At 51.4% G+C, this 24,821-nt stretch overlaps 11 protein-coding genes across 11 annotated transcripts; 6 read left to right on the top strand and 5 right to left on the bottom strand.

The window, feature by feature from the left end:
- Nucleotides 1-111: 111 nt before the first annotated feature.
- Nucleotides 112-2,129, bottom strand: NUU61_006690 (flavin-containing monooxygenase; the record flags this gene model as incomplete). Its single annotated transcript, XM_056657217.1, has 6 exons — nucleotides 112-575; nucleotides 642-1,280; nucleotides 1,341-1,637; nucleotides 1,690-1,803; nucleotides 1,857-1,979; nucleotides 2,042-2,129. 6 exons carry the CDS (start codon nucleotides 2,127-2,129, stop codon nucleotides 112-114), a joined length of 1,725 nt encoding a protein of 574 aa, XP_056510017.1.
- Nucleotides 2,130-2,821: 692 nt separating this feature from the next.
- On the top strand, nucleotides 2,822-3,829 carry NUU61_006689 (uncharacterized protein; the record flags this gene model as incomplete). The annotated part of the gene is made up of 3 exons (XM_056657216.1): nucleotides 2,822-2,931; nucleotides 3,119-3,679; nucleotides 3,727-3,829. The coding sequence occupies 3 exons, from the start codon at nucleotides 2,822-2,824 to the stop codon at nucleotides 3,827-3,829; spliced, it is 774 nt and encodes a 257-aa protein (XP_056510016.1).
- Nucleotides 3,830-3,897: 68 nt separating this feature from the next.
- Nucleotides 3,898-4,982, bottom strand: NUU61_006688 (ankyrin repeat domain-containing protein; the record flags this gene model as incomplete). Its single annotated transcript, XM_056657215.1, has 6 exons — nucleotides 3,898-3,951; nucleotides 4,025-4,362; nucleotides 4,412-4,538; nucleotides 4,624-4,752; nucleotides 4,846-4,871; nucleotides 4,934-4,982. 6 exons carry the CDS (start codon nucleotides 4,980-4,982, stop codon nucleotides 3,898-3,900), a joined length of 723 nt encoding a protein of 240 aa, XP_056510015.1.
- Nucleotides 4,983-5,326: 344 nt separating this feature from the next.
- On the top strand, nucleotides 5,327-6,675 carry NUU61_006687 (WD40 repeat domain-containing protein; the record flags this gene model as incomplete). Its single annotated transcript, XM_056657214.1, has 2 exons — nucleotides 5,327-5,485; nucleotides 5,521-6,675. The coding sequence occupies 2 exons, from the start codon at nucleotides 5,327-5,329 to the stop codon at nucleotides 6,673-6,675; spliced, it is 1,314 nt and encodes a 437-aa protein (XP_056510014.1).
- A 409-nt stretch (nucleotides 6,676-7,084) lies between these two features.
- NUU61_006686 (origin recognition complex subunit 1) lies at nucleotides 7,085-9,578 on the bottom strand (the record flags this gene model as incomplete). Its single annotated transcript, XM_056657213.1, has 4 exons — nucleotides 7,085-8,558; nucleotides 8,611-8,732; nucleotides 8,792-8,881; nucleotides 8,946-9,578. The coding sequence occupies 4 exons, from the start codon at nucleotides 9,576-9,578 to the stop codon at nucleotides 7,085-7,087; spliced, it is 2,319 nt and encodes a 772-aa protein (XP_056510013.1).
- Nucleotides 9,579-10,356: 778 nt separating this feature from the next.
- NUU61_006685 (uncharacterized protein) lies at nucleotides 10,357-12,770 on the top strand (the record flags this gene model as incomplete). Its single annotated transcript, XM_056657212.1, has 8 exons — nucleotides 10,357-10,442; nucleotides 10,808-10,920; nucleotides 10,971-11,013; nucleotides 11,060-11,186; nucleotides 11,251-11,472; nucleotides 11,589-12,257; nucleotides 12,315-12,564; nucleotides 12,637-12,770. The coding sequence occupies 8 exons, from the start codon at nucleotides 10,357-10,359 to the stop codon at nucleotides 12,768-12,770; spliced, it is 1,644 nt and encodes a 547-aa protein (XP_056510012.1).
- Nucleotides 12,771-13,561: 791 nt separating this feature from the next.
- On the bottom strand, nucleotides 13,562-14,333 carry NUU61_006684 (prefoldin subunit 5; the record flags this gene model as incomplete). The annotated part of the gene is made up of 4 exons (XM_056657211.1): nucleotides 13,562-13,629; nucleotides 13,683-13,800; nucleotides 13,909-14,195; nucleotides 14,282-14,333. The coding sequence occupies 4 exons, from the start codon at nucleotides 14,331-14,333 to the stop codon at nucleotides 13,562-13,564; spliced, it is 525 nt and encodes a 174-aa protein (XP_056510011.1).
- A 486-nt stretch (nucleotides 14,334-14,819) lies between these two features.
- Nucleotides 14,820-16,989, bottom strand: NUU61_006683 (putative proline--tRNA ligase AIM10; the record flags this gene model as incomplete). Its single annotated transcript, XM_056657210.1, has 7 exons — nucleotides 14,820-16,186; nucleotides 16,242-16,371; nucleotides 16,427-16,506; nucleotides 16,562-16,652; nucleotides 16,714-16,757; nucleotides 16,810-16,888; nucleotides 16,945-16,989. Coding segments are annotated over 7 exons (1,836 nt in total), but the record flags the coding sequence as incomplete, so codon positions are not given.
- A 222-nt stretch (nucleotides 16,990-17,211) lies between these two features.
- NUU61_006682 (RNA-binding ribosome biosynthesis protein MAK21) lies at nucleotides 17,212-20,791 on the top strand (the record flags this gene model as incomplete). The annotated part of the gene is made up of 4 exons (XM_056657209.1): nucleotides 17,212-18,021; nucleotides 18,079-19,199; nucleotides 19,247-19,793; nucleotides 19,850-20,791. 4 exons carry the CDS (start codon nucleotides 17,212-17,214, stop codon nucleotides 20,789-20,791), a joined length of 3,420 nt encoding a protein of 1,139 aa, XP_056510009.1.
- An 888-nt stretch (nucleotides 20,792-21,679) lies between these two features.
- Nucleotides 21,680-21,886, top strand: NUU61_006681 (uncharacterized protein; the record flags this gene model as incomplete). The annotated part of the gene is made up of 1 exon (XM_056657208.1): nucleotides 21,680-21,886. One exon carries the CDS (start codon nucleotides 21,680-21,682, stop codon nucleotides 21,884-21,886), a length of 207 nt encoding a protein of 68 aa, XP_056510008.1.
- A 941-nt stretch (nucleotides 21,887-22,827) lies between these two features.
- On the top strand, nucleotides 22,828-24,761 carry NUU61_006680 (glycosyltransferase; the record flags this gene model as incomplete). Its single annotated transcript, XM_056657207.1, has 4 exons — nucleotides 22,828-22,905; nucleotides 22,952-23,640; nucleotides 23,710-23,946; nucleotides 23,996-24,761. 4 exons carry the CDS (start codon nucleotides 22,828-22,830, stop codon nucleotides 24,759-24,761), a joined length of 1,770 nt encoding a protein of 589 aa, XP_056510007.1.
- Between the last annotated feature and the right edge of the window lie 60 nt (nucleotides 24,762-24,821).

The following is a 24,821-nucleotide window of genomic DNA, read 5'->3' as shown; positions in this document are numbered from 1 at the left end:
ATCACCCGGACAATCACACCCACAATGCTCCATAAGAAAGCTAAAAATATGTATTCCGAACGGACTATAGCTACTTGGCCTTAAAAGCCCAGTCTGCACATTTACTCTGCCTTAAGATGCTTTCAACAGTCTCGGCCGGGCGAACAAGTAACCAACGATCGTGGCCAAAACACCCACAGTACCAATAAGCAGTGAAGTATTGTTCAACAGAGATTCTTCTCGAACGCGTCCCAATTTGGTCGCTTTCTTCTTTGAAACTCGATCCTTCCCTGTCCCTTCAGCAATATAGTCCTGCCATTCCACAGCTGAAACTGCATTCTGGTATTCGACCGCGGTTCCGGACCAATTGTTTGTGATGATGCCATCTGCAGTCTTGTACCAGCTGTTGCAGTTGGGATCCGCAAAATTGGTCTTTCGAAGGGCGGCTTGGAGTCGGTCATTGTATTCTTCTATGGCATCAAGCCCTGGTCGAAGGATGAGGGTGCTGCCTTGCTGCCGGGCCTGGATCACTTCGTCAACAAGAGTGTTTAGATATCGTGACTGTGCCTCGATCATGAGAAGAATGGAGTTGTGTCCTATGAGTAGTTAGAATACCTCAAGAACACCCCCAGAAGAGTGTTGCGAGGACATCAAATACTGACCAAGGTTGGTGTTGGGGCCATAGAGCATCCCAAAGTTAGGCAGGTCTTCGACCGTGATGCCGTAGTAGGCTCTGGCGCCGGTCTTCCATATATCTGCCAGAGACCGGCCATTTGCTCCGTAGATCTGGATCGGATACATGAACTCCACAGTTCGAAAGCCCGTGGCTAGCACGATGAGATCGTATTGCTGTACGCATCCTCCCTCGACTTCAATGCCGTTCTCCGTCACCCAGGTAATGGGCCTGGTCTCGAGGTCGACGTTCTTACGACCCAGGGTAAGATAGTAATCGTCCGAAATGATGATCCGTTTGCAGCCTGGGGCATAGTTGGGCGTTAATGTATCCCAAAGCTCGGGCTTGTGAGTCAACTGGCTTTTCACCATGGCTGTCGAATATTTGCGAAGCATTCGAGAAAAGTACGAGTCGTTGTCTGTCACAGACGCGTAAAGGGCCTCTCGAAAGTCCATCTGAAGGGAACGTTTCCACCAGCGGAGAGGCGGGACGTAGGTGAGCAGAGCTCGCTGAAACGCGGAAATCGGTCTATCCCGTCGGGGGACCACCCAGTTGGGGGTCCGTTGGTAGATTGTCAGATGGGACGCAACCGGGGCGACTTCTGGGGCGATTTGAGCAGCGGTTGCTCCTAGATGGTGGTGAGCAAGGGCTTCTGATGATTGACTTCAACGAAATAAGCTATACATACCATTCCCGATAATCGCGACGCGTTTCCCGGTAAAATCGTAGCTCCAGTCCCAGCGGGCAGAATGCATCATCTTCCCTTGAAACTCATGTAGGTCGGGGATATTGGGCTCACGCGGCCAGTTGAGCTGACCAACTGCGGAGACCAGGAAGTCGGAGACAATCATATAGGACTTGGAGAACTCGGCATCCTTTTTTCCAGACACATTCACGCTGACCTTCCACTTGGATTGGTCGTCGTCCCATCGGGCTTCATCCACTGTCGAGTTGAATCGGATATGCTTGTAAAGTCCATATTTCTCTGCAATATGAATGAGATATGCCTAGTGAAGTAGAGAGAAATTAGTTCTCACTTGCGACAAGGTCATAGAGTGGGTTAGTTGTTACATGAATCTCTTCCTGGCCGGGGTATTCTCTCGACCAGCTGGAGTTTTGCGCGAATGAATAGCTATACAAGGAGCTCCAGACTAAGGCTTGTCAGTATTTGCAACACCCACAACTACATGAATATTAGAATTACCATCACAACAGCAGCCAGGGTATTTGTTGTCGTTCCAAGTACCCCCAACACTGCTACTCTTCTCGAGAATGACAAAGTTGTGGCACTGATTTCGCCGGATCAGATCGATCGCCATGCACATCCCTTGATAACAAAGTAAGACTCCTGGATCTGACGAAGAAATAAGCAAGCCTGGAGTCGCTTACCAGATATGCCAGCCCCAATAATCACCACAGTGGCATTGGTAAAGTCCTTGTTCCCCACAGGGAGGCGTGATGTAGATGGAGATGACATGGCCAACAAGATAACCTGATATCTTTGATTACTTCCCAGGAAGCCAGAAACCTACAGAGGATTTATTCCAGAAGAATCCAGGTTTATATTTTCGACCCCTTCGGCTAACATTGCCTCCCTTTAAGACTACCGAGACTTCCCTCATCCCTAGCTGCGGTGATCTGCGGCTACCGCATCCGTGCAACATTACTGCCCGTGTGAATGGCGGGAATTCTTCTGCCATGCAGTCATAAACCCGAAAACAAATTGGCATAAAGCACATATTGGTCGGCTTAGCCGTGAACATCTGTAAGCTAAGTCGGAAGAGCTAATAGTCTATTGTGGTTACCAGCTCTTCTCAATCGAATTTCGAATTTCGAATTGAATTGAATTGAATTGTCGGAACCCTCGAATAAACTATAGAGCTCTCGGAGCGAATATCTTTTATTTACTAGATATTGATTTATTTTCTTTGTATATTTAGTATAAGTTTATATCAATTAATATTAGGGGAGTTTTTTAATTTTTAATATGGTGGGGTAAATCGAAATTATAGACTGTCAGTAGACTTTTGGCCGTGTAGTGTATTTAATAGGTCATTGTTTTCCCAGCTCTCCCTTGGCTCTTTGCACATCTAATTTGGGAATACCTTGGTCTTCCTTCCTCATGAGTGAGTGAGTGACTTGACCTGACTTGGTCAATTTTGGTCCACAATGTCCTCAATCCCAACCTCCGAAGAGAATCTCCCTTTCTTTGATCCCCCATCCACAGAGCTTCCCAACCCCCCGGTCCCTTATACCACAGGCTGGATCTTCACTGCGCAGTCTCACCGGCCTCCTCAGCCAACTCCGATTCTCAGGGATTGCCTAGTCAATAAAAAAAAGCGACCGGTTGGAGAGATACCGCTTGAGTGCAGTTGAGCGATGTGCGAAACACCCTCCGTTGCCCAGTCAATTGGAAAACAACACAGTCACCCTTGAAATTGTTGAGCTATTATAAACAGGCGATAGCATCCCTTCGCAAATTTTCACTGTGCGGGTTTTACATGCGACCTCAGCATCCAAGGTGCCCCGGGATGACACAAGACTTGTTGCGAAAATATATGACCCGCTCTATTTCGATGACGACGGGGGATTCCTCAACCCTTTCCTTTGCGTCAATGAGCACTATACCCATGAGGCGAATGTGTATCACCATCTCTCTCAGTTTCAGGGGCAAGGCATCCCTCGATTTTACGGATCATATTCTGTAAATCTGGCCGTCGATTCGAAGCAAACCCGAACTGTGCGAATGATTTTGATCAAATACATCCATGGAGTGACCATGCGAGATGCAAAGCCAGAGCACTACTCCCAGTCAGCCCGGCAAAAGATCCTCAAATCCATTGTGGATCTAGATAGCCGGGTGTACGAGAAAAATATTCAGCTCCAGGATCTTCACCCCCGGAATGTGATCATAAGCTCGCCAGATCGAGACCCTTCCGGTGTGGTGTTCATTGATTTTGGAAAAACACTCTTTAGTCGTCGACCAGACGATCCATTTGCTTTGAAGCTGGACTGGTTTTACGGCCAGTACATCTTGCCTTTTTGCGATGGGCAAAACATCGTGGCACTAGTAGGTTCGGAGATTGGATTGACTGGGACTGGGATGCGTGGCTGGAAACCGAGTTTGCTCACACACCGGGGAATATCACACCAGATATGCGAAAGAGGTGGCCATAGCCTCTTTCTCCTTATTTCATTGTCGGGTCTTGTAGGTAGTGATAGAAACTATCAATGTACAGCCATCGTCACGGAAGCTCAATGCCTTCTCTTTCTGCTGTTTGCAGGATGTACTGCTTGACCTGGTGACAGGAAAGGAAAAGCCCGGCGATTAGACGTTGGGTTCAATGGACCACAGAATCGAGAGTGACTTACCTTGGGATCTGGAACCAGGTCGATCGCCAAACGACCATCATTGTCTCGCTTCTCTGCTTCTGCGCCAGCCTTCAGCAGCAAAATTGCTGCATCACCGTGGCCCTCAGAGATGGCGTGGTGCAACGCCGTCAGCCCATCACCATCTGTCGCATTGATGGGGCTTTTCCCCTCGTCCAAAAGAGTCTTCATTATTGGCACAGACCCGACAGCTGCCGCTCGATGCAAAGCTAGTTGGCCCCGAACATCTTTTACTCTAGCACTGCACTTATTGGCGATCAGAGTGCGGACGGTTGAAATGTTGGCCTTGGAACTGGCAAAGTGTAAAGCATTCTGCCCAACTGTCAGTCCCGACACGGGCTTGGATTAGAATACTATTGATTCAAACACTTACCTGTCCCGTGGTACTCTTCACGTTCACATCGGCTCCCTTTTTTAGCAGGAGGTCGATGATAGGGTCACCTGCGGCGTCCCGGAGGCTGGCAGCAATCATCAGTGGCGTCCAGCCGGAGCCATCCTGTTGGGGGAGGTTAGTAGTTTCCTGCAAAGCGAATATGGCAATTTTTTAAATAGAGAAGAGATGGGAAATAAATGCAACACACTTCAACATCGGGATCAAAGTTCTTGTGGGCAACAAGTAACTCCACGATAGGGAGTCGATTGTAAGCTACAGCCCAATGGATCGGGAGACGTTCGTCGTCATCTTTAGTAACAGCAGATTTGGGGTTAGCCTGTGTCGATGGTTAGCACTTTCCCAGTTGTCAAAATATAGAGCTGGCAGAGAGCGGGTTCTGCGGGGCAGTCGGCTCTACCAGAGAACTCACGTTGAGAAGCGACTCGGCAACTTGGACTAAAGCCAGTTATTAGAAACACTGAAAGAATACAACAAGAGCGTCCATCAAAGCAACTTACTCCTGCCCTCTCGGGCGGCCTCGTGCAGAGGGAACTTGCTGGACTCCATTGATGACTGCAAAGGAGAGCTGTCGATAAGCGCGATAAGTGAGAGTGTCGTTGTGGCCTGAGGCATCAACACAACTTCGGAAGGCGAAAAGATCCAAGGCGCCACAGTCCTCACTCCACCATCTCCATTGGCGCGGCCACTCTCGACAGCAATTGATTAATGTTTTCTTTCGGATGAGTTGATATTACTGCCCGAAACAATCTGAGCACCCTTGCGCAGGGTTTTCACCGCGCGCACGACCTATCGAAAACCTCGGAGCTTCAACTCTCGCGCGTGCTCCGACTCTTTTCCGCACAGCGACGACGGCACCAACGCGGCGAAATCGTCACCAGCCCCGACCAACGATGGATTACACCCCCTCCCATACGGCCGACGAGGCTGTGCGCACTTCGGCGAAGCGCACAGCCGACCTCTTCGGCGCCGAATACCTGATGGTCACACCCTCGACCCTGACAGATGGTTCCATCGGCGTTTCCTACCGACGAAAGGCAGAATACCAGGATGTGAAGGAACTTCCCCAGTTCTCGCAGAAAAACAGGCCAAGGCGGCGGCAGGCCGAACGAAACGCCCCAAGATCCAGTCACAGGCACCGGCGGACCAGAGCGGCGCGTCCATGTCGCTGGTGAAGAGGACGCCGGGCGCCGGTGCCGCCGGTGGTGAGGACCAACCCAAGAGCCTGATCCAGCGACCATCTGCCACGAAGCAACAGAGACCGGACTGGCATGCGCCGTGGAAGCTGATGCGTGTGATCTCGGGCCATCTGGGATGGGTGCGCAGCTTAGCTGTGGAGCCGAATAACCAGTGGTTTGCCAGTGGAGCTGGAGATCGCACCATCAAGATCTGGAATCTGGCCACGGGTGCCTTGCGATTGACGCTTACGGGTCACATCTCGACTGTACGTGGGCTGGCCGTGTCGCCGCGGCACCCGTATCTCTTTTCGTGTGGTGAAGATAAGATGGTCAAGTGCTGGGACCTGGAAACAAACAAAGTCATTCGACACTACCATGGTCACCTTAGCGGTGTCTACACGCTTGCCCTCCACCCCCGTCTCGACCTACTGGTCACGGGTGGTCGAGATGGTGTGTGCCGGGTCTGGGACATGCGCACGCGGAGCAACGTCCACGTCCTGGCCGGACACAAGGGTACCGTGGCCGATATCAAGTGCCAGGAAGCCGACCCGCAGATCATTTCTGGCTCCCTCGACGCCACCGTGCGGCTGTGGGATCTGGCCGCGGGCAAGAGCATGGGAGTACTGACACATCACAAGAAGGGCGTTCGTAACCTCGCCGTCCACCCGAGCGAGTTCACCTTCGCCAGTGCCAGCACTGGCAGCATCAAGCAGTGGAAGTGTCCGGAAGGCGCGTTTATGCAGAACTTCGAGGGCCAAAACGCCGTCATCAACTCTCTCGCCGTCAACGACGACAACGTTCTTTTCTCCGGCGGTGATAATGGCTCCATGTCCTTCTGGGACTGGAAGACCGGTCATCGCTTCCAGTCTATCGATACCACCGCCCAGCCTGGTTCTCTTGATGCCGAGGCTGGTATCATGGCTTCGACCTTCGACCGCACTGGCCTGCGTCTTCTTACCGGTGAAGCCGACAAGACTATCAAGGTCTGGAAGCCGGACGAGGAGGCCACCCCCGAGACCCATCCGGTGACTTGGGCTCCCACTCTTGGCAGAACACGGTATTAAGGGGTCTTTTGGGGTTGAGGCTTCTGTTCGGAATCATTAATACCCTCGTGTTTTCTTTTGATATTTCTTTCTTTTTGTTACTTGTACGGCACTTCGGTGGAGTTCAGCGTGGTTTTTGGGGGTGATTCTGAAATTCGAATCTGTCTCAAGTCTTTGGGCAGCTATTTCCTCGGTAGATGACAAAAAGAAATCTTATACTGGGTTGTACTATACGAAACACCTTTCTGTCTAGATATCTTAATAGACGTTTGAGCTGTTACAGATAGATCAATACTACGACACCAGAGGCCCCCGAATGATCAAGAAGGGTATCAATTGTCATGCAAAAAGCTATGCCGGGTGTCTACCCCAATCAGAATGCAAAGAACAATAACTCCAATAAAATGCAGAGAGGCGATGACACTTGGCCTCATTGCTCAAGTCCCAGCCCAAAGCCTTTAGCCTCGATATCCTCGCGGAACGCAACCTTGACATCTTCCGCAGCAACGCGGAGCCGAACCTTGCTGCTCCGGTCACCGCGCGAGGGAATCGTAGAGCCGCCCAGCACGGTTTTGGACCCGGTGCCCTGCTCTAGAGCCAAGACGCCCGAGTTCATGAGTTCCATCGCCGCGAAGCCCAGTGCTCGCACGCGGGCCCCGGGGCCTCCTCCAAGCAGGAAATCCTTGACTCCTACCCCGGCAGCCCCGGCCACAGCCACAGCAGCATCGGCAATGCGACGCGCCTCGTCCAAGACATCGCCAAAGGTTGACTCGGTGATCCCGGTGCGGTGGACACGCGCCAACAGTGCGGCGAGGAACAGTTTCCCTGAAAGTGGGAGGCAGCGGAGAGATTGCTGGAGCGGAGTAGAGGTCGCTTCCTGGATGGCTTGCTTGATAGTGGCGATTGTCACGCGGCCGGGCGCGCCTTTGCCCGGGACAGGTTTCGGAGCAGGGGATACGCCGTTTGCTTTGTCTGTGAGTGCTTTGTTGCGTCGAGCAGGCGTTTTGGTAGGTGTTGGGGGCAAAGACTCGACGTCGTCTTTGGCTGTTGAGTCTCCAGCCGCAGCCTCGTCGGCAGCTTGCTCTGCTATTTCGACGGCGCGCCGGCAGATATCCAGGGCGCGTCGTGCATCGCCGCTGACAGCGGCGACTTTGCGGCTGGCGAATTGGACGGCATCTGCGTCGACGATATTCCCGGGCACATTGGCCAGGCGGGTGCTGATGATCTCCATGAGATCCGTGTGTCGGTATCCTGGGAAAGTGATACGGGTGAGACCGAGACGACTAGAGATCTTGTTGCTGAGGGTTCGTTCGGGAAGGTCCATAGTGTTGGCGACGGCTAAGACGATGAGACGCGAGTGGCGGAGCGCGGGCCAGTTGAAGAAGTTGTACATGACGGACTGGTTCTTCGTGACCAGCTGGTCCAATTCATCCATGAGTACCACACAGGAGACCCGGCGAGGCGAGGGGTGAGAGAATTCTCTTTCCAGAAGGTCGAGTGCATGGGAAGGGGACACTCGATCGCCTTTTAAGGCTTCCCACAGCAAAGAGTATGATTGATGGGGATCGGTGACTTTCATGCCGTTAATCTCGACGAAGATAAAATCATCCATCTCCTCTGCTAGGACGGCAGAGTTAAGCTGTGCGACAACTTCACGCACTGTCGCAGTTTTACCAGTACCCGGTGTTCCCGAGATGTAGATGCATGCGCCAGTGCCTTCCATGATTGCCGCGCTGAGATGGTTGTATACTGTGTTGAACTCGTTCTTTCGGCAAGGAAGAGAGTCTGGGACTGTCGAGACATGCAGCAATGTTCGCGCCTGGCGATAAGGCGAGGCAAAATGCGAAGGCGAGAGGACTCGAGTACCAAGCGGCGTGAATTCGAGAGGCTTCTTCACCACGATGCTGGGTATGTGTGAGCAAGATTCAATTATTGGCTATGCAAAAGGTAATATACCGTTTATGTGTTGGTGTGGTCAAAGCCTTTTTGCGCTGGGATTGAGGTGTGGCGTTCGAGGCCAACCTCTGCTTCTTTCTCGGCGTCGCAGGAGCCACACTTTCACCCTTGGTCTCGACATACTAGTAGAATAGAATCTGATTAGTATCTCTTGATCTTTCAAAGAATTAGTTTCACTCACGTCGGTATCTTCAACTTTGCGTTTCTTGGCAGCTTTCAGGCCGTCCTTGATCATGCTGATGAGATGAAAAATATTATCTTCCTGGTACACCTGTTCCCACACGAACTCCTCAGTATATCGGCCTTGCACCTGATTCACACCCCCTGCGGCAAACAATGCACTTGTTGAACTCGGCCAATTCGTTTTTGTTCTTGGGAGGTGTGCCATTTGGGTACTTTGCGTAGAAGGCGTCCTTCGACATGACCATCGCCTTGCCGTCAATTGAAGTCAAGGGGTTGACGTTAAAATCCGCCGTCAGGTATTGCTCGTTGGGCAGTGCATCAGGCCTCCGCTTATTTCTCGTAGTCAGGAATTCATCCGGAGATGCGAACCACATGATGTTGGCGGACTTGATGATCTCCCCTTCGTCTTCTTCGTCCTCTTCCTCGACGAATTCCGTGATAATCCCCACCCAGTCCTTCCCGGGTTCTGGTGACTTCAATAAGATGACCTGACCCAGTCTGCATTCAAAACTCCCCATTCGTGCGCCCACAATGGTCCGTTTTTTCTGCAAAGGGCGCGAAGAGCGACGGCGGCTGGCTTTCTCGGGGATTCCATCGTCAGCTTCGTCCTTGGTCTCGGCCTCTGCATCGTATATCCAATCCCACGGGTGATCTTCGTCGCCCAGTTCGTCGTCAGAGTCGTCGCGGACCAGCGCGCCCTTGGTCACCCACTGCTGAGCGCGCTGTCGGGCATTGCCTCTGCGCTGTGACAAAGGGTCTGTTGGTTGGTCTCCGTCAATGCTCATTGCCAAATTCTTGTTGACGGCACTTCTGAGGATATTTGGGAAATGGTGGCTGTCGAACAAGATGAAAAGACCGAAGGGACGCGTTGCGGTCGCGCGTTGTCCACTTTACTCCTGTTTGAGTCTAGCGTCACCCTGTGGCCGGCAACCAATCACAACCCGTTTATCTACACTACACCCGGCTTCATCGCAAAGCAATGTCTTCCTTGATTTACATGTAAATAAACGCACTTAAGGCTAATTTTTGAGATCAATTCTTAACAAATGCTCTTCTAATTAGATTGAAAGCATCCCACCATATCAGTGTGCTGAGACATTCGGCTCTATAGAAATGACTATGGCCATCACTCTAACCCTTAAACATGTAAATAGCTCAAAATTGGGCTATTCCCATACCTAATATAATAATAGCTAAGTCAATAAGTTTTACTCAGTTATTCAGGACTATGTAACTTTTTAAAATTGATGCGGGAAATTATGATTGTGCTCAAGTAACCCATTCCATTATTTAGGCTAACTACCCTGATATTTACCACTAGATATAGTAGGGCTATAATATCTAACAGCTTGACTGTCACTCACTGTCCACTTGGCACCATAGATATATTAGAGTGGGGTTTCTAAAGAGAGAGAGAGAGAGAAAGAAAGTAACCTTGGGATCGTGTCACCTGTTGTTGGCATTGTTTGGCGTATGGTCCCTTAGTGAATTTTCCTTGTTGTGGTCACCTTCCTAAGCTTCTGCTCTCACTCGACCAACTTCACCTCCCTACGTCATCATATCATGCACACACTAACCGCCTTTCCCGCCGCCATCGTCATCGAAGACAAAAAACCCGAAGTGGCAGTCGAAGCAGTCGAAGCCATGGAGTAAGTTGACTTCGTACTCCTCATCCAGTAGGCATTTTACTAATAGAGCTGTACATTTGGGAGAATTATAGGGGAAAAGGCAAGATCAAATGGCAGAAAATCATTATTATTATCTTCTCGTCTCTTTCTTTTTGTAGAGGCTAACTCATCTCAGAGGGATATGTTCCAGGATATGGCCCGGAACCAACAGAGGAGCATCTTGTTGCATTGTCGTTGGAAGCTCCAGAAGCCAATTTGATCCAGTCTGTCACTGAAATAGCAGACTCTTCGGAGAGAGATCCCCCGCCAAACAACAAATCAGACCAGACGGCCCCTGGACGCGAATGGTCTGCGGCACAAACCTGGATAGATTCAAGTGAACATAGGAACTACCCCACTCGCCGAGGCAACCACCACGTTGGAACCTCTCGCAGCGCCAGCCAAAAGCTGCAAGACACCCCAGCACAGGCAAAGTGGCACAGTGGTGTGAATCCTGACGGTAAGGCAGCTTGTGACTCTTACTTGAATCGTCAATTGATCTTCGTTTAGCTACCATTAACCTCCCTTGCTCAATCGACACGTTCAAGCGAGAGTGAGTATTTCTTTCCTCATCTTCGTTTCATACTAAGTCTCTGCAGCGCCGCCAACCACCCTCACCTGCGAGAACTCTGCGGAGGATCTCTCCCCGATACCAACTCCAATATCTTCAAAGACCTTTCGCGCCACACGGAGGCTTACGTGACAGCGCCTTTTCACCTTGAGCAGGTAAGTCTCTTTACATGATATGCAAAACGGCGTCCCCAAGTCACCTCGCTGATCTTTAAATCAGATTGTTTTGGTCTGGGGAAATCCCAGACAAGTATGGGCTTCGATCACCATCCTGAACAGTCTGACTTCGAAGCTGGTCGGTACCAGAGTCAGGGTGGGAGGCGACTGGATAAAAATGCGGCCCATCAGAGCCATTGACGAGCGCCTTGCTCGCATTGCCGCGCAGCGCCAAGCGAAGTTGGAGGATCTCCGGAAGGAGCCAGAAAATCCTGGCACTGCCTGGGTACGTAAAATAATTTCATGACCCACAGCTGGCGCTTAACCCAAGTTCGTGAGGACTGACACCGAAGGTGATAAACAAGAGGAATCTGGTGGCCGTCGAAAGTTCCTTCGATGAAGGAATCTCTCGGCAACCAGCTTGAATTGCTGGACGGTCTGCGGGAGCAATACAAAGTTCACCTCTATCCATGCGACCCGAAGACGCAAATAATTGGCATGAGTGGCACTCGCAGCGTGGGAGAGACCTGGCAGATTGCTCGCCATATCGAGCGCATCTGGAGGGAGATCTCGGGCAAAGTTGACCGGGTCAAGTTCTACATGCTCAACCCGCCTGAATTATACCACATGCGAGAGAACGCGATCCACTTGAATAACTCGCAGTTCGCAACGGCCTTTTTCGACGGAGATGTGGTGCCACGTGAGCGCCAGGAGCAAGTGAACATGGACATAACTCGGGCCCAGCAACGCATTGACACTTGCTTGTTGGAACGCACGTGGCAAGCGCTCATCAGTACCCAGCAGCTCCGTGGCGATCTGCAGATACGGGTGAATTTCGGACATTTGGTTCTGGAGAGGTACAAGTTCCCATCGGATGGCGGACCCTCGTACCCTATCGACGAATTCCGGCGTGTTGTCGAGCACGAGGGGATTCAGGGACGCCTGCTTCCTGGGTACGTTGTTCATATCTCAAGAAGCGATACCAGAACTAATCAGAATCTTTTCGTGGATACAGGTTCAAATTCGGAAACTCGACACTCTGAAGCAAGCCGCTCTCACCGAGGCGTTGGAGTCCTTCGCCAAATCCATCAAAATTGACTCGTGGCGGATTGACACGAGCATCACCAGTCTTCCCACAAGAAAGTGAGGTTCAACCAGCAGGCCAACGTGGTCCGCTTCGTGGAAAAGGCCGCGGTGGAGTTCGGGATCAAGGAAACCCCGTACTTTATCCAGCTGATCCGCCTCGATGAATACAAGCGCGTCGGGACCAAACCTGCGAACTGGGCTCTTGAACCAGTCACCTACTGGGCCGTCTCGTTGCTGGACCCTAACTGGAAGGACTTCTTGAAGGAGGAGAGCGACCTTCGTGATGGGAAGCGTGAGGCATAGTCAGGACTCATGAGATCCTTTTTCCCGTCGGCCGTGCCGGCTGGCTCGGGGGATAAGGTAGGGTTCTGGAACTTCATCGAGGTTGTTGAGGCCGTTGCCGCGTTCCTTGGTCCTTCTCGGGAGGCCCATATTCCTGTTCCCACCGAGCCGCCTCGCCAGCCTCTGGTTGACATGGACTTGGGAACCCTCTTCTAATTGTCCGATCGCCTTGCAACCCCAGCCGTACCGACATGTCCTCGATCCTCGAAATGCAGCTTTTTGACATGTACGGCAATTTGTATCTGGCCTCTCTCTGTCTCGGGTGGAAGACTGAATTTAGCATTACAAGCCGCCAACCTTCGCTTCGCTCAGGAGGCTTTGAAAGATATTCATGGATAGTAGAGAATAAGAATCAGATTGACATGGCTTATTAACAACATTGTATCCTATTTAAGAGGTTTTATTCTTTATTAAATATATAGATAGCTATTTCACTACTATTTCACCACCACCACTACTACTACTATTATTATTTTACTGATATTTTTTTCTCTCTTAAATTAATTAATTAATTCTCTTCAATTCCTATCTTTATTTTCTATCTAGTTTCCAATCCCTTTTCTAATGTTTTGCTTAATCTATTTTTATAATTCTCTCTTTTCTCTCTTTCTTTTGTACTGCGTATTGAAGGTCGGGGGGTCACGTAGGGAGTAGCGAAGTTGAATCCTTCCACTTTTCAACGACCTGCTTCACATCTTCTTGTATTATTAAATGGAAGTGCAGGAAGTGGACATGGGAAATTGCTGGCGAAGAATGGGGATGAACAAAAAAAAATGGGGGAAGTGATGTGATCAATGCTAAATGGTGTCCACGAACCTCTTTTCCTCTTCTCACCTACAGTTGCTTAGCGGTTGCTTAGGAATATCAAATGAACGTGGACTTTGCTTTTCATTCGCTGGCCTGTGGACTGTAAAATGTGTTCTTCATATAACTGGACATCGAGTATTTTATCCTGCACCGGCAGCAGCCGCCTGGGACGGCACACCGTCACCGCTAAGCATCTTCTGTCGGAGAGCTATTCAACACGTCAGTAGCTGTCAAATGCTCCAGGGTGGTCGGATAACTCACCCTCCTCGATCACGCGCAACTGCGAACTCTTGCCCTGCACGATCTTCTCCAGCTCCTGCAGATTCGAGTCCAGACCCTTGATTTTGTCCTCATAGAAACTGATCGCTTTTGCCGGCGTCTGGTTCGGGCACACAGGCAAGTCAGTTTGACATATCCTGATGGGTTGTTTCCAACTCGAATTGGAGAGATTTCTCCTCTGCCGACAAATAGCAATGCTGAAACATACCTTTTCAACATAGAACCCTGTGCCCACATCCACCAGCACCTTCTCCCGATCCGTCAATCTCCCCTTGACATACAACGAGCTGGTCAACGGCACCAGGATCTCGTCGCGGCCCTTGGTGCCTTTCTTCTCAGACCCGGTCACACCGTCATTGATCGAGCGCACACAGTCGCGGAACTTTGACTGCGCGGCGCGCAGCTTAGCGTGCGACGACGTCAAGTGTTCGAGTTCGGAGGTCAGGCGGGTTTGGAGGGCGCGGAGTTGCGGTGCGGAGAGGAAGGCCAGGCTCACTTATTGCCCATCAAAGTCCCAATATCAGTACTTGTTTGGATGCGAAGCAATGAACACTCCTGCGGGGATACAAAAAAAGACATACCGGAGCCGGGAGGAGCTCCGCCGGAACTTGATGAGCTGTTTGCAGGGGGCATTGTGGAATATGGATGGAATGGAGGATGTGAGGAAGCCACGCGAAGTGGGTGCGATTGAATCGCTGGGTCAGGGGTGTGTTTATTCCGGAGTCGAGGGGCGCATGGAATGGATATGCCGTGAAGTGGGGGGGAAGTTGAGCTTGAGAAAACTCGCGGGTTGGTGCTGTACTCAGACGTGGCAATAGTGGCGATAATAATCACCTGCCAAATAACGGAGGAGTCTGTTATGCCCACGCACCTCATTAAAAACACCCGAGGGTGAATCCTGTTCTCGGACGTGGAAATAGTGGAATTAGGATTCCTCATATATTTCTTCTGAGCAAGAATGGGGGAATTGTTAACTACACGCACCAAATATTAAGAACACGACCCAATACATTTCTACTTACGAATAGTTCGAAGAGACGAGACAATGTACATTCGTCGTTGTGTCAACGCTAATAATACACCCTGCCAACTATCTGCAACAAAAGGTCACTGCTCGACTCACAGCTGCGCCAGTAGAGACTCAACAACTGCGGGCAGCTCATGCAAGGACACATCCTGCTTCGAATCCAGCCGACGACACTGTACCTCCAGTGTCTGCTGTTTCTTCCACCCATTGCCGACAACAACAATCACCGGGTATCCAATCAGGTCGGCATCTCCCAGCTTCCAGCCCATACCCTTGTCCCGGTCATCCAGGATGGCATCCACCGATGTGGAGGTGCGGGAGGTGAGGCGATCGTACACCTGGTCAGCCACTGACTCCAGGCCCTTGCCCGGAACAACCACGACGTCGTACGGCGCCATCGCACGAGGCCAGTTAAGACCCTTGGAATCAACCAGGCGGTTCGCCACGGCCGAAATCATACGGGAAACCCCAATGCCATGGCAACCCATCTGCATCGGCACGATCTGTTCCTTGCCAGATGAAGATCCCTCGAGAACGGCAGGGTTGACTGTCACAGAAGCATTCAGCGCCTTGCTGTAGCGCGTTCCCAGGTGAAATGTATGCCCGAGTTCGACGGCCGAGTGGCTCGTCAATGATCCATGCGCACATTGTGAGCATTGGTCCCCGTCATGGACCCGAACCAGACTGAGTTTGTTCGGGGTGCCCGGGAACCGGTCCAGCATCGAGTATTCGAGGTCTGCGGCGGTGCAGCCGACTTCTTGGAGGAGATCGCTCAGCGGTGGACGCTGGTATACTCGGACTTGCGAGTCGTACAGGTCCAAGACGCGCGGCCGGTGAGTGGAGGAGTTGCGGGATCGAACGTGCGCCGCCCACTTCTCGAGTGGGCTTTCCACGCTCAGATCAAGGTCGATCCCGGCTGCGGTGGTGATGGCCTTGACAGCATGTGAGTTGATTTGCCGCTTCACGGGCTCAGCGGAGCCATCCTGCATCGAGTATTTGGGGTGCCAGCCCCGGACAAGAGTGTTGCCATCATGGGAGATAGCCATCCACATACCATTCGAGATAGTGGGGCCCCCTTCAGTTTGCACGTCCTCTATCTGAAAACCAGATACGGCATGGGATTCGGACGAGTCTTCGAAGGTGTGCGTCTTTCCATCTGCAAGCTCCTCGTTATACACATGGCCACAGTGCGAGCAGCTGACGACTTGGTCCTCGCCCTTGGGACTGATGAAGTGGAATTCATGGCTGAGGCTACCACCCATGTTCCCTGAATCAGCCGCCGCAACCAGGTAGGGAATCTTTAATTCGTCAAACAACTGCGTATAAGCATGTTTGACAGATTGGTAAGTCTTGAGTGCTTCCCCGGTGCTGTAGTCAAAGGTGTACAGGTCCTTCATGACGAACTCTCGGCCGCGTAGAAGACCCTGCCTTGGCCGTGGCTCATCTCTGTACTTGCGGCCTTTGAGAAGGAGATGTCAGAGACTGTAATATGGGGAATGCAGGGCGAGTCTCACTTATTTGATATACTCGTAATGGGAGATTCTTGTAGGAAGTTGTGAGGCTCCCTACAAGAGTGGTGATTTCCTCTTCATGCGTTGGAGCCAGGAGTAATCGAGCATCTTTTCGATCTTTGAATCGGAATAGCTTGATTTCTGATTCAGTGGAAAACCCCAAGCGAATAAGTAGAGGCTGAACCTACCTCTGAGCCCTCTGTCAGTCGGCCAGACTGTTCCCAAAGCTCCTGCGACGATATTGATGATAGAGAGACCTTCGATGCGCCTAGTGTTGAATCAGAAAGCTACACCACAATAGAACTTCAAGGAGAGCGGCTTACCCAGTGAGCGCATATGCTTGTCAATGAGGCGCTCTAGTTTCTCCTGCACTCGCAATCCGAGTGGAAGGAGATGAAAAACTCCCGAGTAGGCCTGCCGAAGCCATTATAAATCAGAAATCATCATCATTCAGGATTAAGTGGACAAGACTCACCTGCCGCAGGAAGCCTGCTCTTATTAATAGGTCGTTCGCGTCCTCTGTCATCACGTTAGCGTCCACCGGCAATCGAGGTCAACCCACAACTCGTACCTGTTTCACCCTTGGCTGTCTTCTTGGAAATACCCCCGGTGGGAATCCAAAAATTCGACACTCTGTTACGGCCATCATACTGCCCTTAATCAGTCCTGGTTGAGCCACTCGATGCAATTGTCTGGAGGCGCGTACATGAAGACCGCGATGCTGGACGCGCACACCCAATAGCAGTCGCTTCTCTAGAAGACGGTGAACAGAGATCATCGCCCACAAGATCCCCCGACGCCGGCAGGAATCATGAATTGAATGGCGAAGAAATTCATAGACGACCGACGCTGCTCCCTTCTGATGCTGATGTTTCTTATCGCGTTGGTCCGAGCGGCCCGATAAGCGGCCCGCAAAAGATTTCTCCGTCCAATTTTCATTTCTCTCCCCCAAACCTCATTTCGATCCCCCGACATGCTTAAAGGGAAGGGAAAGCGCTCTTCGGGCGCAATCGAGACTGTTGCTGATAGAGGTGCTTCAGCTACCGACACTCAGCCCACTCCCAATCTTCCCCAGTTGGACGATGGCGCCTTTGCGGGCCTCCGACAGAAAATCGAACAACGACTGAAAGACCAGAACTCCGGCAAAGGGAAGGGAAAAAACAACAAGCCCAAAGCGCCTAATGAGGAGAAGGCTATCACGAAGAAGGAAAAGAATACCACCCCCAAGAAGTCCGGCCGCAATCAGGAATCTGCGCAGGGCAAGAAGCGCGATCGCAATGGGGATGTGATTGCCCGGGAAGAGAAGAAGGCCGGGAAGAACAAGCAGGGCAAGCCGGAAGGGCCCAAGCAGGGTGGGCAGGATGAGATACTCCGCCAGGAGATTCTGGCTTTGGGTGGCACTGAGGAAGATCTTGATCTTCTGGCCGGTGTTGACTCAGAGTCTGAAGTGGAGGGTGGCCCGTCCAAGTCCAAGACTAAGGGCGGTGATGATGATCTTCGAAAGGAGCTCTCCAAGATGCTGGAGGCGGCTGGTCAAGTTGTGCCCGACGATCTGGCAGACGAGGAAGCCGAAGCCGAAGACCAGGACGAGGCTGAAGAGAATATCGAAGATGAGGAGGACGACGAGGACGAGGAGCATGGCGAAAAGAGTGATGCGGGCAGCGAATCGTACCAGGAATCTTCCGATGATGAGCCAATTGAGCAAACTCCCAAAAACACCAAAGAGGCGGCAACCAAGCCAAAGGAGCCTCAGCTGGTGGTCCCTAAGGAATATGCGAAGCTCGTGAGTGACCAATTGATGTTACGGACAAATCATGATGCTAATTTTGAGCAAATATAGACCGTCCCTCCACGATCCGACTGGTATGCCACGCCTCTCCCGCCGGTCTCCGGCGCGAAGCAGATGAACGCCCTTCCCCGTCATTTGGTTGACCGTGTTCACGAGCTGGCCAATTCCTTGCTACAAGAGGAAAACGATATGTATGCAGAAGCCCAGAAGTCGTCGGCCTCATCGTCCCATAGGTTCTATTCGACTATCATGTCCTCCGGAACACTGAGCGACAAGATCTCTGCCATGACGCTTGCCGTCCAAGAGTCCCCCTTGCACAACACGAAAGCTTTGGATACTCTCATTGGACTCGGACGCAAGCGCAGTCGTGCGCAGGCAGTCGAGGTGTTGCGCTCTCTGAAGGACATGTTCGCTCAGGGTACCCTGCTGCCCGGCGATCGACGATTGAAAGCCTTTGCCAACCAGCCTTCCCTTGTGGCTGCATTCCAAGGCGCTGGCGGGCGGTGGACTGAGCGAGACCCGCTTCCCGGTGGCTTGCAAAAAAGTCATCTCATGATGTGGGCCTTTGAAAACATAGTCAAAGACCAATACTTCGAGGTCCTCAAGATTTTGGAAGTTTGGTGCAGCGATGAGATTGAGTTCTCGCGATCACGAGCGGTCAGCTATGTATACGAGCTTCTCAAGGACAAGCCGGAACAGGAAGCAAACCTGCTGCGGCTGTTGGTCAACAAGCTCGGAGACCCAAGCAAGAAGATTGCCTCGCGGGCGTCGTACTTGCTGTTGCAGCTCGAGCAAGCGCACCCATTGATGAAGCCAACCGTCATCAAGGCTGTTGAGGAGATCCTGTTCCGGCCCGGCCAGAGCCAGCATGCCAAGTACTATGCCATCATCACTCTGAACCAGACGGTTCTTAGTCTGAAGGAAGAGAAGGTGGCGACTCAGCTACTGGATATCTATTTCTCGATTTTTGTTTCGTTGTTGAAACCCAACAGGCCAGCCAAGTCCGCACCCAAAGGTAAATTCCAAGGGAAACACGGTCACAAGGGCCAGCATGGCAAGGACCAGGCTGCCAAGGGAGAAGCTCAGGACGACGAGATGCGCGAGAAGCTGGTCTCGGGTGTTTTGACTGGCGTCAACCGCGCATATCCATTCACCGATTCGGACTCGGAGCGGTACGTTTACCCTGCTGCGATTCCATGTGCTATGCTGATTTTTATAGATTGTCGAAACATATCGATACTTTGTTCCGCATTACGCACTCGTCCAACTTCAACACCAGCATTCAGGCTCTTATGCTGATCCAACAACTCACCGCGTCTCACCAGGTCGGTGGAGATCGCTTCTACCGAACGCTGTACGAGTCCTTGTTGGACCCTCGGGTGGCCACTTCATCCAAGCAGTCGCTCTATCTCAACCTCCTGTTCAAGGCACTCAAGAACGATCTTAACGTCCGACGTGTGAAAGCATTTGTGAAACGGATTGTCCAGGTGCTTGGACTGCACCAGCCGTCCTTCATTTGCGGCGTCTTTTATTTGATTCGCGAACTGGAGAAGACCTACCCTAGTCTCCATTCGTTGTTTGATCAGCCAGAAGATAATGAGAGTGATGATGAGGAATTGTTCCGAGATGTCCCCGACGAGGATGTTGAGCAACCAGAGCCTATTCCGGCTCCCGAGCCCCAGTCCTCCAAGACGACCAGCAGATATGATCCTCGCAAGCGAGACCCCGAGCATAGCAACGCTGACAAGACGTGTCTGTGGGAATTGGTGGGTTTCTTCTTTGGTTCAATTGTTATCTGAGTGCAGTAGTTAACCCCGTCTAGCTTCCTTACACATCACACTTCCACCCCTCCGTGTCTGTCAATGCCGCGAATCTCCTGGAGCACCAGACCATGAGCGGCAAGCCCGACTTGACTCTGCATACCCTGACGCACTTCTTGGATCGCTTCGTATACCGCACTCCGAAGACAAGTGTCGCGTCACGCGGCGCCTCGATTATGCAGCCCCTCGCCGGGGGAGATACTAGCGACCGACTCGTGGAAGCCGGCAAGTCTGCGCCGAAGTCGCTTCCGCTCAACTCGGATGCATTCTGGAAGAAGAAGGCCGACGAGGTGGCGGCCGAAGATGTCTTCTTCCACGAATACTTTAACCGCGTCAACAAGGACAAGGACAAGGCGCGCAGCAAGAAGGGCAAGGAAACCGAGGACCCGGTCGAGCGCGACGAGGAGGGCAACGAGGGTCTTAGCGACGACGAATCGGAGATCTGGAAGGCCCTGGTGGACTCGCGACCGGAGCTGGAGGCCGACGAGGACAGTGACGATGACCTGGACCTGGACGATCTGGAGTCTGCGTTTGACGATGAGGAAGATGGCGAGGGCGAGGACGGAGAAGGCGAGGATGAAGGTGTCATCTTCAACGACGAGTCCGACGAGCCCTCCGACGAAGATATGGCTGAGGCCAGCGATCTGGACGATGTCGCCTCGCCGCCTGCCCCCAAGAAGGCTGCGAAGAAGTCGGCGCCCGCCGAGAAGGACGCCGAGGACGAGGACGACTTTGACATGGACGTGTCGGACGACGAGGCCTTCCTCGACAGCGACGAAGACCTGCCGTCGGATATGGAGCTGGGTGGTGTGGATCTAGAACCCCAGGCCCCGGCTCAGGTCCCGTCGGAGCGACAGAAGCGCCGCAAGCTCAAGCACCTGCCGACGTTTGCGTCGGCAGACGACTATGCTGCGTTGCTGGAGGGAGAAGACGAAGGCATGTAGTTGTGTTGTCTGGCTTTGTTTTGGCAAAGAAAAAAATCTTCTCGTTTTCTGTACGGAGTTTACGGAGATGTCTCCATTGTTTATGCATTTTTTTTATATACTACCCTGTTCCATACTCCAAACCAATACCACGGTTTCAAGTCAAGATCAATCTACTCACCTGACAGTATCTGACATTTGTAGCTTTGCCGTTTACTAGAATCGTATATTACCGCCCGAACTGAGAAAGGGTGCACCGTCATCAATATGTTCTATGCCACTCAATTCACCTCGAAAGCAAACCCCCAAAGATTTATAAAGCAAGATAACGAACTTTTGTTCGCTATTTACACTACTTTCAAGGCACGGGATAGCCCCCCATGGGTGGTCGGCTCGGTGATAAGATCGGGTCGGGGATGGAGACATGATTCAGTGTAGTTCCAGTGCATAAGTTCGGCATCGGACAAAGAGATCAGCAGGGACGGCGAGATTTGAAGCGGAAAAGAGACATGCCCCTGAACGAAGATATAATCACCTTTCCTTGATCCCATCCCATTCCATTATGCAGCTCAAGACCATACTCGCAGTGAGCGCTCTCTCGCAGTGGCGTCGGCCGCGTCAACTACCAGTGCAGCAGCTCAACAAACTGCACCGCCGACACCGGACGTCCCCGACGCTGCATCCCTCGAGCTGAAGAACGACGACGGGACCTGCAACATCAGTTTCAACGACGTGCTGCGATGCACGGGAGATACCCGACCGGATGGATTGAGCAAGTATAACTCGGACACGGATGAGTGTGAACCGACGAACAGTATGTTTGTCCACCCAGCAGGCATTATTGCATTATTATATATATATTCATAGACCAATCTACGAGAGACGATTGCATCCTTTTTTTTTCAGTCAATGGCGGTGCGTTCCCGATTACCGAAGGAAACTTATGCGGCAATGCGCACCTCTCTCTACTATGATAACAGTCCTTTTGTCAGCAAGCGCGATGTGATGTTTACCAACAGTGATGGCACCTATCACATTAATGATGTTGGTCTCAGCCCGACCAAGGTCCAGGGTGCGGGCAGGATTCAACCGACCGTGCTCAAACCGACTTCATAAATTGATCTAGACGGCTGAGCTGGATAATAGGGGGGATTTAATTGATATGTAAGAGTCATGATTGGAGAGAACGGACATATCGACATCTTCACCAAAGGTCTCATTTACTATTTTCTTTTTATAAGGAGCAGTGGTAGTTTCACCGGGGAATAGAACACGGGTTGGGCGTCGCCCCAAGCGGCTCAAGGCTCAACCACTTTTGCACGGATCGATTACAGGTGGCGAATAGTAGAGACACCAATAATACCAAGAATGTTGTTAAAATGGCTATATCTCCACCCAAAACTGCCAGGGTAAATTACACTACCTCGGTACCTCTATGTAGTGGATTTCCTCTGACGGGTGGGGCTTTCCTATCTGAGCTGCGGCCGCTTTTATGGGGGCGCTCAGAGTCAGGCTCACTGATTACTTAGAGATTGCTTAGAGGCATCTACTGAACACTCAGTCCACGCTCAGTCCATACCTAAGGGAGCACTCGGTCCCATAATGTCACCGCTGGAGAGCATTTATCTCTAACCACCGAGCGTCCTTTGGCTTAAAGAAACAACCCGCTTCTTTGATTGGCACAGACCAAGTATTAGATGACAAATCTTTAGCTTAACAACCAAGGCTGACCAAGGCGGATGATGCGGTTGTGTTGATCTAGACCCTCCCAGCCTTTCGCATAGAGCTAAAGCTTCACCTACCCCGGGCCGAGTGAGTCCACTGACGTCATTCACCACAACCAAAACACAGATCAGGGTGTGTCAGATTATTAGAGACGGGTCGCGTGAGCAAAGATCATGTTCGGGGTTATGAGAAGGCGAGAGTGCGAGATGCGAGAAGAGCTCGCCCGTGTTCGACTTCACGCGAGTTTCGCCCACCTTGACCATCGCTTTCGCTGATCATCAATCTCACCTTTTTTTTTTCTAGCCATCCCACGTGTCATACCTCTGTCGATCATGGCCGCTGTAGCGCCGACTACCGCAGGAAGGTCATCGGGTGAAGATACTAAGCGATCACCAGATGACCACAATGAAGTGCGAATTTTCCAGGATGGGTTGAATACTGGCGCTCGTATTCTAGGTGAATGATAATCCGGCGATATTCACACCCCTTGCCCTAACATGGATCCGTCTTGTCATAGGTGATGGCCGGGTAGACATCCATATCGATCAGCAAAAACCGCACCTCGCGAAGCTCTGGAACCACATCCAACGCCCCGATATACATTCTGACCGGGAGGCCGAACGGACCGTCGCAGAGCAGCTCTTCTCAAGGGACGAGAATTTTCCACTGCACTTAAACCTCGTCATCCAAGTGATTGGCTCTCGAGGCGACATTCAACCATTTGTTGCACTAGGAAGAGAACTGAAAGCACACGGTCACCGAGTCAGATTGGCCACACATTTAGCTTTTCGGCAATTCGTTCTCGATAGCAGTCTAGAGTTTTTCAATATCGGCGGAGACCCAGCGGAGCTGATGGCTTTCATGGTGAAAAATCCGGGCCTTTTACCGGGGTTTAAGGCAATACGCAGCGGTGACATCCAGAAGCGTCGGCGTGAGATGAAGGAAATCTTCAATGGATGTTGGAGGTCTTGCTTTGAAAAGGGTGACGGGACACACCTTCACCAGATTAAGGAAGATCTATGGAGTAAGACTTTGGATTATCGACAACGTCCCTTTGTGGCAGATGCTATTATAGCCAACCCCCCCAGCCTAGCCCATATTCATTGCGCACAACGACTAGGCATCCCTCTCCATATTATATTCACGTGAGCTGCTCCCTCTTATATGCTAATCTCTAGTTGCCTTTCGCATACTGAACAGCTAATGAATAATAGGATGCCCTGGTCACCAACCCAGTCATTTCCCCACCCATTAGCGAATGTCCACTCCCAGAACTGCAAGCCGACTATCGCAAATGTTATGTCCTATAATATTGTGGATATACTGGTATGGGAAGGGTTAGGAGATATTCTAAACACGCTTCGCAAAGATACTTTGGCACTCCAACCTCTGGGTACCATGACCGCCCCAAGCATGCTACACCGACTACATGTGCCGCATACATATCTCTGGTTAGGAATATATTCCTGGTCGGCAAAACTATTCTAATATGTGAAACAGGTCTCCTTCATTACTACCTAAGCCCCCTGATTGGGCTGATGACATCGATATATGCGGCTTTTCCTTTCTCCTATCAGAGAGCAGCTACACACCACCAAAGGAAATAGCCACATTTCTCAACGCAGGACCAAAACCAATATATATCGGATTTGGATCGATCGTAGTTGACACTCCTGTAAAACTGACGAAGATTATATTTGAAGCTGTCCAAAAATCCGGACAGCGGGCGCTTGTCTCAAAAGGCTGGGGAAATCTGGGGGCAGACGAAGTACCGGAAAATATTCTCATGATTGGAAACTGCCCTCACGATTGGCTATTTCGGCAGGTTTCATGTGTGATCCACCATGGTGGTGCTGGCACCACAGCGGCAGGCCTCGCGCTAGGTCGACCGACGATAATTATCCCTTTTTTTGGAGACCAGCAATTTTGGGGAAATATCGTTGCGCGGGCTGGAGCTGGACCAGCACCGATACCACACAAACATTTGAACGTGCAGAATCTCTCCGACGCAATACACAAAGCGCTAGAGAGAAGCGCCCTAGAGAGAGCACAGACGATCGCGAGGAAAATGCAGAAAGAGTCCGGCGTGCGCTATGGGGTGAATAGCTTTTATCGGCATCTCGATCCCCAGTCACTCAGATGCTCTATAGTCCCGAATCAGCCGGCGGCTTGGCATCTCAAACATACGGAAATCAACTTGAGTGCCTTTGCAGCAACGGTTCTGGTGAAATCAGGGAAGATCAGTCCAGACAAGCTCGTGCTGTAAGTCATCTCCAACATGAGTCACAAAATTGTGAGAGTTTCTGGCTGATTTGCCTCCGGTCAT

The sequence above is a fragment of the Penicillium alfredii genome, assembly GCF_028826965.1.
Source record: "Penicillium alfredii strain IBT 34128 chromosome Unknown utg000009l_segment0_segment0, whole genome shotgun sequence".
Lineage (NCBI taxonomy): Eukaryota > Fungi > Ascomycota > Eurotiomycetes > Eurotiales > Aspergillaceae > Penicillium > Penicillium alfredii.
Note: the sequence above shows the minus strand (reverse complement) of the source record. Positions and strands in the feature narration are given on the sequence as shown.